General features: G+C 39.8%; 1 protein-coding gene across 4 annotated transcripts in view; it reads left to right on the top strand.

Annotated features, from left to right (window-relative positions):
- Window positions 1-6292: 6292 nt before the first annotated feature.
- The window catches only part of LOC137128555 (protein CASP-like), a 64940-nt gene continuing 58346 nt past the window's right edge, over window positions 6293-12886 (top strand). For all 4 annotated transcript variants that reach the window (XM_067506763.1, XM_067506761.1, XM_067506762.1 and 1 more), the window contains exon 1: window positions 6293-6448. In XM_067506763.1, coding sequence (XP_067362864.1) covers window positions 6386-6448 — 63 coding nt within the window. In that variant the 5' untranslated portion in view covers window positions 6293-6385. The remainder of the gene's footprint in view (window positions 6449-12886) is intronic.

Raw genomic sequence — 12886 nt, 5'->3', positions numbered from 1 at the left:
TCTAGGATGCTGCCACCTTTGAATGGGGCTTTTGTGAGGCCACTGGCTGTTGGCCCTCCAGGCACTTTTAGGTAAACACCGTGTCCCCGGGCACAGTGTCCTTCCTGATAAAATAAGTCAAGACTTAAAGGACAAGCACTTACAAATATATATATATTTTTAACGGACACCAGAGGTCAAATCAGACAGTGACGCCCACTGGCTTTAGAGAGCCGGGAAAAGTGCAGCTTAACGTTCTGGCTAATAAACCTTAATAAAATAAATATGAAACAATCCCTCAGATCTCATGAGTAGGATGATGAAAAACTTCCAGTACTTGCTGAGGTGCAACGGTAATAAGAAGCACCTTGCTAATGAGTCACTCACCACCAGGTGTCTCCCTACACAAACACAAAGCTGTCAGCGACACTGGAGTCTATCTCCAAACACGCATGTATAATTTGAGCAATGTATAAATATTTCTTTAGGAAATTAGTCATGCAGCAGCAAAGCTTTGAAAAGTGCTCTCTTGGATTTTTTATTTATGAAACATGACCCAACGTTGTACAACCCTTTAACTAGAAATGTTAATAAATGACCGAGTTTTAATGTGGATATTTATCCTAAACAAATACAGGAATAAAGGAAGAACACAAACCCTGGACTCTTTGTGTCAAAGCTGTCCAGGTTGTTGTCATTGTAGGAAAGCATTCTGATCAAGCCCTACAAAAACATAATGAGGTGACAGGGCTGGAAATCCAGCACTGTGAGTTGTGTCTGATCTCTGGTGGGCAGGAAAAACATGCAGTTACTGGGACAACATTATTCCTCCCCACAGACAGAGTATGTCATGAAGTCTGAAAAAAGGGCAGACAAGGAGGAATGGGAGGAGATGAAGCGAGCAGCATGTGTGTCTCCACTGAGCCCTCCTCCTTCCTGTTACATCCATTCACTTTTCTTCGCTGGGTTGCTCAAAAAAGAAAAAAAAAATCGGCTTGTGTGCGTGCATGCATGTATGTGTGTGTGTGACTATCCCCTTAAGAGGTTTGTATTCTTTCTACATTATTTATCCTCCCATTTATCTGAACAGTTCTATTTTCAGCTAATAATTTACTGTTCCTGCCTGGGGTTATTGTGTGTTGGGAAATAAGGAAACTCAGGTTATGGATACATGATGAGGCCCAGCACTGTAAATACACGTAAGCCTAAGAAGTCTCACATCAAAAATAGCAGAGGTGTCTGAGGTCAAGAAATAACATAAGATTGAGCTTGTTCTATCTTCTTTCCATTCAGTAAAGCCCTTTGTTATGCAGCACAAAAGCACGGCCGATGTTGCTGGAAATGTGCTATAATTAAAGTTGAACTGATTGGCGATATGGTGACATTTTATTCAGTTCAAATTACAGCCAGAGTGACAGGCTACAACTTGGCATTTATGTTCGCTTCATCTTTCCTCCACCCTCTTGCAAGAAAAAACAAAGAAAAAAATCTGTATCAGGCTCATTCATTTACTGCTGCAGACCTTGAATCTCCATTGAGGGGTCACTATTGCATCCTTACTACAGAACTGGACACAAGTGTACATGCATGAGACCTGGACAGCACTAGAAACAGATAAAAGGGCTTGTTAATTCATTTTATATTGTCCTTGGAAGCTTTGTGCATTTTCCAGACTTGTGTTTGCAGCTAACCTCTTGTTTAATACAACTCTGTATCTTTATGTATTTGGGAAGGAGTGTGAATCATACCAACACAGAGAGTAGCATTTAGTTTTTGATCGGTCCCCCAGGTTTTCACTCATCTTCCATATTGATTTTCTCTTGCTTTCCTGTTTGCACTCCCAGGGGATGGGATGTCTCAATTGGTCCCAGCCGGCGATGGAGAGTATGAGCGATAGAGAAATGGATAGAAGATGAGGGAGTAAGAAAGCAGAGACGAGAGGGTAAAAATAAAGGGCAACAACATAGAGAAAAAGAGTAGGAATAAGCAGCAGGGGCTTTCTGACTCCCTGGTCAGAGGGGCCCTTGCTGACCCCTCACCTTGATCATGACCTCGGAGATTACCCCAGGGGTCAAAGGTTGTGTGAAAGTGCCACTGCTGCGATTCACTCCACTGTTGTGTGATGATGATCTTATGCAGCCTCCCCAGCCTGTCTGACATGATCAGTGTTGCTCTCTGCCTGCGGCTCCCAAGGGCCACACATCCATCTCTAACCCGGCCACACAAGGCCCACTAAAAGCACCGTACAGGCAGAGTCAATGAGCGGGAGGAAAAGGGACAAAAACAGAAAAGGTGGGAAAGCTAAAGGACAGAAAGGCTGTTTTATGTTATCCTCTGTAGCTCTTTGGAGGGTGAAACAAATAGTTGTACAATGGCACTGATGCAAAGAATGCGTGTTTCTTTATATTTAACCAAATGTTCATGAACTGATTAAGCATTTACAGGTTAAATGTGTGGGCCATTCCCATTTCTGTCCTTGTCATCAACAATTTACAGCTTTTTTTCCCCTCCTCTCTAATTTTACCATTGAGTGCAATAAAAAAAATACAGACAAGCGGAGAAAAAAAACCCTCTCAACCCTCACTCATGGCAGATGTGCACAGACCTCTGTAGCAAGGAACATTATAATTTGTAGGCGGATTGATAACTCGACTAAGACTTGTTCCGACTTACACTGTGGACCCCCTTCTGCTTCAAAGTATTCCAGTGCCTACTGAAGTTCAAATCCTGTGTTTAGAAATGCAGAGTTTGAGAAGAGTGCCTGATAGTACAAAAATCAACTCATTTGTAATGTTCACAACAAAGTTTGCTAAACATAATTCTACCAAATTATATCTTAAGTCAATATAATTTGTACAAAATAAATGAACTAAATCATCGTACCGTCTGGAGAATACACAATATTATATTTAATTGAAAATCAACAATGTATTACAAAGCAATGCTAATACTTTTAACAAATTTCTAAATGTCATACATTTTGGAGTCACTTTCATTCGTTTCTACGACGTGATATTCTACTTTCAGTTTTACTGGCCAAAGTAATATCAGTGGCATATATAATGTGTCCTTTAGTTGTGTGCTCTGTATAATGGTAGGAGATAACTATATAAACACAGCCTAATGGACACACTGCAAAGCTACTAAGCCTGTGTGGATTATCTCAGACCTGTATTTCTGGTTTGGCTTAATGATAGGTAGCATCACAAGTCATGCAGGCCAAGCCAAGGAAACACTGATTAACATGCCGGAAAGGGAAAGAATTGAGAGGATTAAAAACAGGATTCATGGGGTCATATGCAGTATTTTTATCTAAAAAAGTAAACTCCTCTTTTCAGCAGTATTTATTACACATCTTAGTGTAGATGTCACAACTTTTAAAAGATAACCATGACATGTGAACAATTGAAACATACAAGTAATATTTAATTACAGCAGGATTTAATGCTATGGGTAATTCATTAGATTTCATTAAAAAGCATATAACTGGGTGTGAAGGGCAAACTAAAGGCTGTCTTTATTCATTGTATTACTTATAAATAAACTACAAAATAAGGCAAAGCTGTTTGGGCTACCTACCAGCTGAGCACTGAGCACCATTCATACTGTAAAAGGAGGGAGACACAAACAGCCTCAAATCAAATCAGGTAATGGCCTGAAAGTTGAGCTAATTCAAAGCACAAAAATGCCTACCTTTGTATCCACACAAATGCACTGAATGAGGTGTTATTATCTATGGCAAATTTTCATGTTATTTATAGAGAATGCAATTAAAGTGCAATGTCTCTAAAGAAATGAAAATGATAAGAGTGAAAAAATAAACTATGAAGTATTTGTGTTAAAGGCTGAGCTGGAAAAAAAAAACTCAAACGTGTAAATGCAGGTGTGGGTTTACCACACAGCCAGGACTCACAAAGCACTCTGCAAGTCAAATTTAGGAAGCCACAAAGTGCTAAAAATTAAAACTATGTGAACAGATGAGTTACCTTGATAAACCCGAGCAATTCGGCTCTGATTTGGTGTGCAGAGCAGTTGAAGGCTGAAGCTGTGGTGTGATGTGTTTTAACGTGCATGAGAAGGTACAGTGGGACACAGGAATTTAGGGCAGTACGTACATACAGTGTAATTAGACATTCTTTGCATATTCCTATGAGTCACATCCAAACACTGAGGAGGTCAGAGGACATGGTCAGCAGGAGTGACGCCTCAGGAGCAGCCAGGGTTCACTGTGTTGCTCAAGGTCACTTCAACAAAAGATATGAATGCACATTGACACTAACCACTGGGCTGCCCTGCTGCAGCAGTGACTTCATTGGATTAACAACACAACAATCTTATTTGATTAACTAAGCCGATTAATATCTGCATAGCCTTAAATGAGAATATCTGGCTCACAACAATAGCTTACTGTGAACTGAGACGTCTGTACTTGAAAATATGTTGTCCAAAATCCATGTCATATTTTACCAGTTCTTTAAATATTCAAGTTCTGCAGGTCCTGTCCAGCCCCACTTTAATTCCTATGCTGCAGGTCCACCGTTATAACTAAAAAGACAATGAAGTATTTCTAATATGAAACTCAATAATACTGGCTATTTTTTAAATTCTTATCGTTGAATGTTTTTTTCACAATTTAGACACACACTTTTTAGCTTAGATTTATCAGAATCTGGCCAATTACATTTTGTAAGACTTACAAAGATTGTAAGATTTTATATTAAAAAAATGTATGAAAAACAAAACAAAAAGGCTTCACTGGGTTTAAAACAAAAACAAAATGAACAAGAAACAATGAACAATGAACAAGAAAACACACATCATGAAAAGGCCATTTATACATTTAAAGGTATGCAGTTGTAATAGAAAAGTAAATAGTGTAAATTAGCTGTTAGCTGAAGAATCCTTAGTTGAGGACTACAAAAAAAAATCAAAAAAAATCAGGTAGCCTGGGTGCATGCAGGGACAGACTGGGATAAAAAATGTATTTTTGTCCCACATAGGCAAACAAACACCAGAGCACAGGAAAACAGTCTGGTGCAGGGTTGTGATGGTTTTTCGTTTCCATACAAGGTAGCACTCCATCTAGTTTCAGTCATATATTTGTTTTTATATTTTTCTACAAAAGCTGTCGATTTAAGAAAATAAACCACATGCGAAAATATAGAAATCAAGTTCAAACATTAATTTCAAGATTCAGGGCTACTCAGGGATTTACTTGTCTGCCACAATATATTAAACGGTTTGGATTTAAGCTTCTGCTTCTTGTAGCTTGTTGGTTCCATTTTTTTTTTCCATTTGTTAGCAACCCATCAACCTTCCATTAATTCATATGGAAAAGTGGGCCTGTAGGATCAGTTTAGGCAGCTGCACCTGTCAAATAACATGTCACGTTCGTAGGGGAACTATAACGCTGCTCAGCTATAGTATGACAGGCATTTAGTGTGAATGCATCTAAAATCTTAGCACACCTTCCAACTTGGATTATTCCCACCAGCCCTGAACTTGCTTGTCCCCCTCCTTCACAAGTGTCCCTCACAGTGTCCGTCACTGCCACCTGACCTCCTGTGTTACCTAACTTTGCTGCCTATTTGTTGCCTATTGTGTTTTCTGCACGTATGTTCTTTCTCTCTCCCCCCCCCCGCCCGCCGCCCGCACTATCACATTATCCATTTTACCAAGGTTTTCAGCCCCTCTTCTTCTACGGTTTGCGCTGTACACTCATCAATCAAAAACTCGACATTTACAGCGCCGTCTAGCGTCGATAGCACAAAGACCACGTACTCCGAGGGCCGTCTAGAACCAGCGGCCGCTCTGGACTTTGCCAGAACCCACCAAGCTCCAGTCCGCCTCTGGGTGCGTGGAAGCAAGTAACTTACCGATTAACTTTTTATTTCTAAATCTGACAGTCGTGCGGAATTTGCAAGAGCATGATGTTTCATGAAATTAATTATTTGATGTTAAAACTGTTTATTGTACTGATCAGCACACCTCGGAGATGGCAGGTCCCTTTTTCTTTTACATAGGCGATGCCTTCCAAGTAGCCTCTTGTCATTATATCTGTGTGATCTTGGCTCTCCATGACACATAATGATCCAACAAATCACAACATCAACGGTGGTTCGCACTTCCTTTAATTTTAACGAATAATTGATAAAATAGTAATTTGATACCAGGTCCTTTATTTACCTGTATTATGTGAATGTTGATAAAATGCTATTTAAACAATTATAATGGCGTTATTAAGGCAACACTCCCGTAAGCAGACTCCGTTCCGTAATCCAGCTGTTGCCGCGGACAGTAGCGGCAGAAGTCCGTTCCGGGTGTTCCCGCCGCCCGGTCCTCTCCACTGAACTCCAACCCCCGCGCTCTCTATCAGCATCTCATTCCTGTCTCAATATGTCTCAAGATGGCGGCCAATGCAGGATCGATGTTTCAATATTGGAAGCGCTTTGACTTACAACAACTACAGGTCAGTTCAACGTCTGTTTAAATCGTCTATCCTCTGTTTGCTTCGGCTGTCTCGTCTCTTTTGGAGGCCGTGTTTTGCCTTTTTTTCGGCGGCCGTGTCGGAGGTGTTTCGGAAGAGAATTCAAGACCTCTTCCTCACATTGATGAAAGTGGCTCTCTCGCTGATCAGAAATTGATCCTCTTTGTTCAATTCAACATCGATCGGACACTGCAACTGGGCAAGCCGGGGCGACGCCGCGGGGATGCGCCCAAATAAAAACAAAACGGCAGGGCTTTTGCGGAAAGCTTTCGGTTAGCTATCTTTATTGGGTGTTCTTCAACTTTTACTGGAGCGAGTAGCCGTAGTTAGCCCGACGCTTTAGCCGCTGTAAGGTTGGATAATTTGGGGGAAAAATAAGTGCGACTCATTATAGGGTGGCGCTGTGGTGACACCGACCGTTCAGACGGGCAGCACAGACAGACAACAGTGCTTTTCTTGTGTTTTTCTCCTGCTTTTTCACTGTGAATTTGTTAAGTTTGCTTGAAGGAGAATGAAAACATTAGCGGCTAACAGGTTTTGAAGCAGTTAATGTTGAAGTGTTCTCCGTGATTACGGTTGCTCAACTCGGCCGTTTTTTTTTTCGGTTTCTTCTGACGGACAATTATACACAGTGAGGTTTTTATAGACATTGCCACGTCTGTGAAAGTGGATGGGACGGGGCAGCGTTTGTTGACGCGATGGAATAAAATAAATTAATAATAGACATACGAACGATTATGACCTTGTTGATTATGATGAACTCTAGAAATGTCCCAACCACACGCACGCCGCTAATCTCGGCGTGCACGAAGGAGATCCATGGTACAGTTAAGAATATGGGGGAAATATTGGGCCTATTCACAGTAAGAATATAGCCTGTGTATTATTTGAGCGTGTTTGAACTATCACAAGACATTTACACAATGGCACTGTTGTGTTTTCTCATGGCATTTAACGTGCATTGCTGAATTTCAAATCACAATTTATGAATATTAGAAGCCCAGTTGCCGTCATCATTAACATAAGACTGTATTATGTAGGCTAACCCAATTGTTTATACATTATTTTGTAAGTCGCACAGGCTTGGGATTTAAACTTTTATTTAGGTCACGATGCCCCTATGACTGGGTAGACAAAAGGACAGTGAACAAGTCTTCCCAGCGGGCTTTGTGTTGCACTTAATGCCACATCATCAAGGCTTCACTTCTTCTATTTATTTGATCCTGTTTGGGCCTCCTACTCGTGCCCCCTTGTTCATGCATTATGTAAAAAAATGTGAGACTGCTTTCTCTCTCTTTTTTTCTTCCTGCACTATCTATCTCCCACCCCCTTCCTGTCCCCCCCCACAATCTTTCTCTCTCACCTCCCCCTCCTCGTATTTTAATTTTTTTTCCCTTTCTCTTCTGTGGCCCTTCACCCTGCTTTCACCCAGTTCGCCCTGTTTGAACTGGTGTGTGTGTGTGTGTATGTGTGTGTGAATTTGTCTGAGATCAGTCTTTTTCGTAGATTGACTGCCAGCACAGACAGTGAAGGCACTGCCAGCAGCCAGGACATGAAAAATGCATCGCATAAGTTTGTGATAAGGCCCTGGGTAATTATGGCAAAGGCCCCTATCACAAGCGATTAGTCAGGACAGTGAATCTGAGCGTGTGCAAAAAGGCTGGCGGTTGGCAGGCCTGTCTGCAGGATAAAAATTAGTTGGTGTGTGTGTGCGCGCGCACACGCTCTCATGTGTGCACAGAACTGCTCAGAACATTCACTGTCTATTATTGATGACATCTTATTTACTCTCCCTCCCACTGAGATGCTCCTAGAGGAAAGCCTCCAGAGAAGAACCTTTTTTTTCTTATCTGTTTTATGAGGATAATGTGGGGTTAGCATGATATGATCATGGTCTACACATAGCCTTGTCAGCCGTTGCTTTCTCATTTGCTTCTTCCTTGTGATGGAATGGACAGTGTAAACTTGCAATCACAGTATGTTTTGTCTACTTGAGAGGCACCAGCAAAGGGATGTGTTTTATTTTTATTTTTTTTTGGGTTTCTTTTGATGATGAAAATCCAACCCAACCTAGATGTCAGTAGCTCTAAGCCATCGTAGCGTCTATTCCTCAGGCTCCAACTGCTGATGTTCATTAAAATCCTATTTGATCAGTGTGTCCTATTCTCAGTGTGAGAAACTAGCTAGGTGGTTGTTACAGGACAGAGAGTGCTTTGAAACAGCACAGCGAGCTGTTAACTTGTCTTCTCTGCATGCTTTTTTTCCCTCTCCTTTTTTTCCTCCCCTCTTCCACTACAAACACAAATGGGTGCAACAGTGATGCATTTAGCAAGGTCTCGCACACTTGCAAAATGGATCAGTGATTCAGAGATGATGGCAGGGTGACAGTGAATTACAGATGGAGGAGGTTTTAACGTCTGTAATCCCTGTCCATCCATTACAGAGTTGAGTTTCTATAGAGAGGATCATCACTCTTCTCTCCTGTTGTTTTTTCTTTTTTCCCTTTTTTTTTTTTTTTTTTTAACCCAGTCAAGCAGTTTGCTGGAACACCGTGTATCTACTTGAGAGCAAGGAGAGCATTCACTTTATGACACGGAAAACTTAAAAAGATAAAAGGAAAGTGCAGAGCCTAAACATATAGTTAGTATTTTTTGTATAAGCTCAGAATATTAAAAACATACATTTTTCTTATACACAGTTGCCAATTTAGGTTTAGTAATTCTCACCTTATAAAATTTCCTGGAACAAAGCACCCTAGAGCCATTTTGAAAAATAGTTCACTATGTTAGCGGACAGCTAAATAGTGACTTAGATGAAAACTGATCTAGAGCTCGTTCTTATTCGCCACCTCCTAATGGGTAAATTTAGGAAGAAGGTTTTGTAAGATGATCCCAGAGCTGTGGTCAGTGGCAACCTGAGTGGTTTAAATCTCTCAGCGACTGGCCCACTGTTGTCTGCAGGAGTTTTAGTGTTAATTTATGAGCTGGTTGTCTGAACTCACTGGTGGGATATTTTTACCCCTCTGTTGCTGCACAGGCTGGGGGAGCATAGAGGAAGGGGCATCACGTCATGCTTTTACTGTAGCCAACCGGTTCTCTGCCCAGTGACAAAACCTGGCATTGGGACTAAGGTTTCACTGTGTGTTGGTGGGTGGTGAGCGACTAAGCATGAGTCAGAGAGAGGGATGAGTGCATGTCAGGTCTCTGGTCTGCCCTCTGTCTACTTTGGTCGGGGTTCTGTTATCCTACTTTCTAAGAGGTTTTAACATCTCCCTATGAAAGAAGCACTCCGTACTACTAAGAAAGATGTACAGCACACAAAAAAAACTTAGATTCATACACCCTATCACTGAGTAATTCTCAGCTGATGCCCATACTCCTTAACTCTTAGTGATCTTAGTGTACATCACACTTAAGTTCAGTTTCTTCACAGGGTTCTTTGAGGAGTAGCTATACCAATGTCAGTTTATCCTATTTAATACAATTAATACATATATTGTACGCTCCAAAAGCCATAATTTGAATAACAATTTTTACGTTGGTGTGGTAAAAGAAATTTGGAACAATGTCATCTGATGTTTGAACAAAAGATAAAAAGCACTTAACAGAAGTCTAAAAATAGGGGTACCCAAACAGATGGAGTCAGCAGCTCTATTGCAAGCTTTGGGCAAAAATGTGTGACAAAGAGACATTTTCCCAAATAAAATTTAAAGGTGTGTCTGTGCCAATGATAAAAATATCCTAATTTGTTTATTTTTTTGTTACCATAATTTGTAATTCTAGAAGAGGGAAAGCGTTTCAGTAGAAATGCTTGGATAATGGTCCAGGTGTGTGTGTATGTGTGTGTGTGTGTGTGTGTGTGTGTGTGTGTGTGTGTGTTGAAGCTGATTTCACACTTGGGATTTAACTGATTGTAATAACTTAGAAGTTACACTATCCTTCCACAGGCCAATTGAGGACGTGGCAGTATAATAGAAGGCCCTGGGGCTGTCACCTAACTTTGTCTTTTTGTAACTTTCCTACTACCCTGAAACATGCGGGTTAACTGGAGAGAATAAAGGTTGTATAAATGTGACATAAAAAGGATTTAAGGATATTATGACTGTATGTTATTATTGTGGTAATACATTCTTTCTTCTGTCTATATTAAAATCTCTATGTAGGTACAATATATGTTTTATTAGTTAATTTTTTTTTTTTTTTGCAGACTATAAAACTTTTGGCAAAACCAATCCTAATCCAATCCAATCATAATTTATAATTGTAGTAATTCTATATTATAAACAATGTGATTTTTTTTTTTTTTTAATTACTGGAATGTAGAAAATGATTTCTGCTAATGTCAAATTACTCAAAAAATGTCCACTTTGCTCAAATATTGACCCATTCAAACATAATCATAAAACGGGTTTAGACAATATTGTTTAAGTACTTTTGTTTTGGCATATTCAATAAAGTCTTAAAATAGTTTTTTATTTTTTATGATTTGTATTAACTGTGCTTTAGAATTCTAAAGATGTGACATTTTGTACTAAATACTTTTTCCAGTTAGAAAGGAATACCTTTTCACACTGTCACATAGTAATGCTAAACTTTATTGTGCATCAAAATGTGACAACACTATATATCAGAATCACATAGAAATCTTGATTGTATTACTTTTGTGTTTCCCACCAGATTTTACTAAGCCATTTTAATTTCTTTAGACAGACAAAACTACTACAAAACCAGCAACAGGAGCAGAGGAGGCATTTTCCAGAGACCTATTTTCAAGTGGCAGGCATTATTTACAGACCCACTTGGAGCCTCTCACACCTACAGCATCATAGAGTTTCAGTGTATCTAATGACAGAAGCATCCATTATTGTCCTGCTCTGTATTCCAATAGAGAGGTAGCATGGTCTTCAGTGACTGGATTCTTCTCTTTAGGCTCATTTTGTGAAGTGCACTAGCTGAATGTTTCTACTTGTACGTTTCAGGATGATGCCCACTTTATTTGAAAATTAAGAATACTCTTGAAATAGTGGCTTCAAGGCTGATGTAATCTTGTAAAGTCTATTGTTCATCTTGTAATATTAAGCCTAAGGTTTGCAGTAAACAGAAATCTTGCATTCTCAAGGGAAAAAAGTGCCCTTGCTTGTCCATAGATGGCTGCTAGAGTGCACACACAGTGAGGAGCAGAGGAGCAGCAAAACAGTCAATTGTCTTATCTTTTGTCCACCACATTTTTGAGCTATCTGACCTATACCATGCTAATTTTTAAATAACGGCAACTTTTTAATAATTTGTATATACCTGTTGGTAATGATGATTAGATTAGAAGTGTGTGCGTGTGTGTTTGGTTGACATAATAAAACTAAACTTTGAACATCAAATAACTTTAGGGCTTTGGTTGTTTGGATTATTTTTGTTTAACCTATTAATTGATAGTTAATACATCAATTGTGTGCTCATGTCGAAAAACACACACAAAAAACAATCCCATTACAATGCCCACAATGACATCTTCTAGTTTTTTTTCCCTGTGGTCAGCAGTCAAAAGTGAAACAGTTTGCGGTGATACTAAAATACATAAAATCTGGAAACAAGCACTGGCAAAAAAAAAAAGCTTTACACTGAATTAGTTGAAAAAACATTTTGCTGATGTCTGTCATTTAAGTCATTTAATTTTCATAAATTCATCATTTTCACTGTGTTTTTAATTCTCCAGAGTCATTTGATACTCCACAGGCAGTATAGTGAGGATTAGAGTTAAATGTGGAAACCTAAGAAATGTGGTGGTGAGAATAACTGAATAATGAAAACTTTGGTGAATTAACTTAAAGCAGCTGAAGAAATCTGAGCTTTTAGAAACCATTTCATAGCCTGTTAAGGGGCAGATTTCTGATGAACCAGCAAGCCGAGCCTGGATGAGATTTAGAGTATTTTCAAGAGTTAGACAAGACGTTAACATGGAAATATAAACAGAGGCAGTGGACCAGAAAACGAACCGGAGTTCCATTTCCAAGAGGTGCCACAGTGTGATAATTTAGACCTGCTGCAGATGGCCACACACTGCGGACCAGTGTACGAACCATTTCTGACAAGTTTGGCTGAGAGTAATGCTGAGTTTGATGCAAAAATGCAGTGCTTCATTATATACCACAAATGTGTTGCTCTGCTTGAACCACGTTGAATTTGTTTTTGCAGCAATTACTCTGCGGCCTTTAGCATCTGGTGTAGCCAACCTATTGGGGAACCACTTGCCTCACCTAATTTTAGTGTCTCCCTGTTATCAAAGAGTCTGGGCTAAATAAGGCTGGAGGATCCTTATGTGCAGGCCTTATCCCAAGTCAACCCATGACTCCAGTATCAGTGTCCTATTAGATCATTGACCATAGGTATTGAATTCTAATAGGCCTATTGGTGTGTCCTAATGGTC

This window comes from Channa argus, chromosome 6, assembly GCF_033026475.1.
Source record: "Channa argus isolate prfri chromosome 6, Channa argus male v1.0, whole genome shotgun sequence".
Taxonomy (NCBI): domain Eukaryota; kingdom Metazoa; phylum Chordata; class Actinopteri; order Anabantiformes; family Channidae; genus Channa; species Channa argus.
Note: the sequence above shows the minus strand (reverse complement) of the source record. Positions and strands in the feature narration are given on the sequence as shown.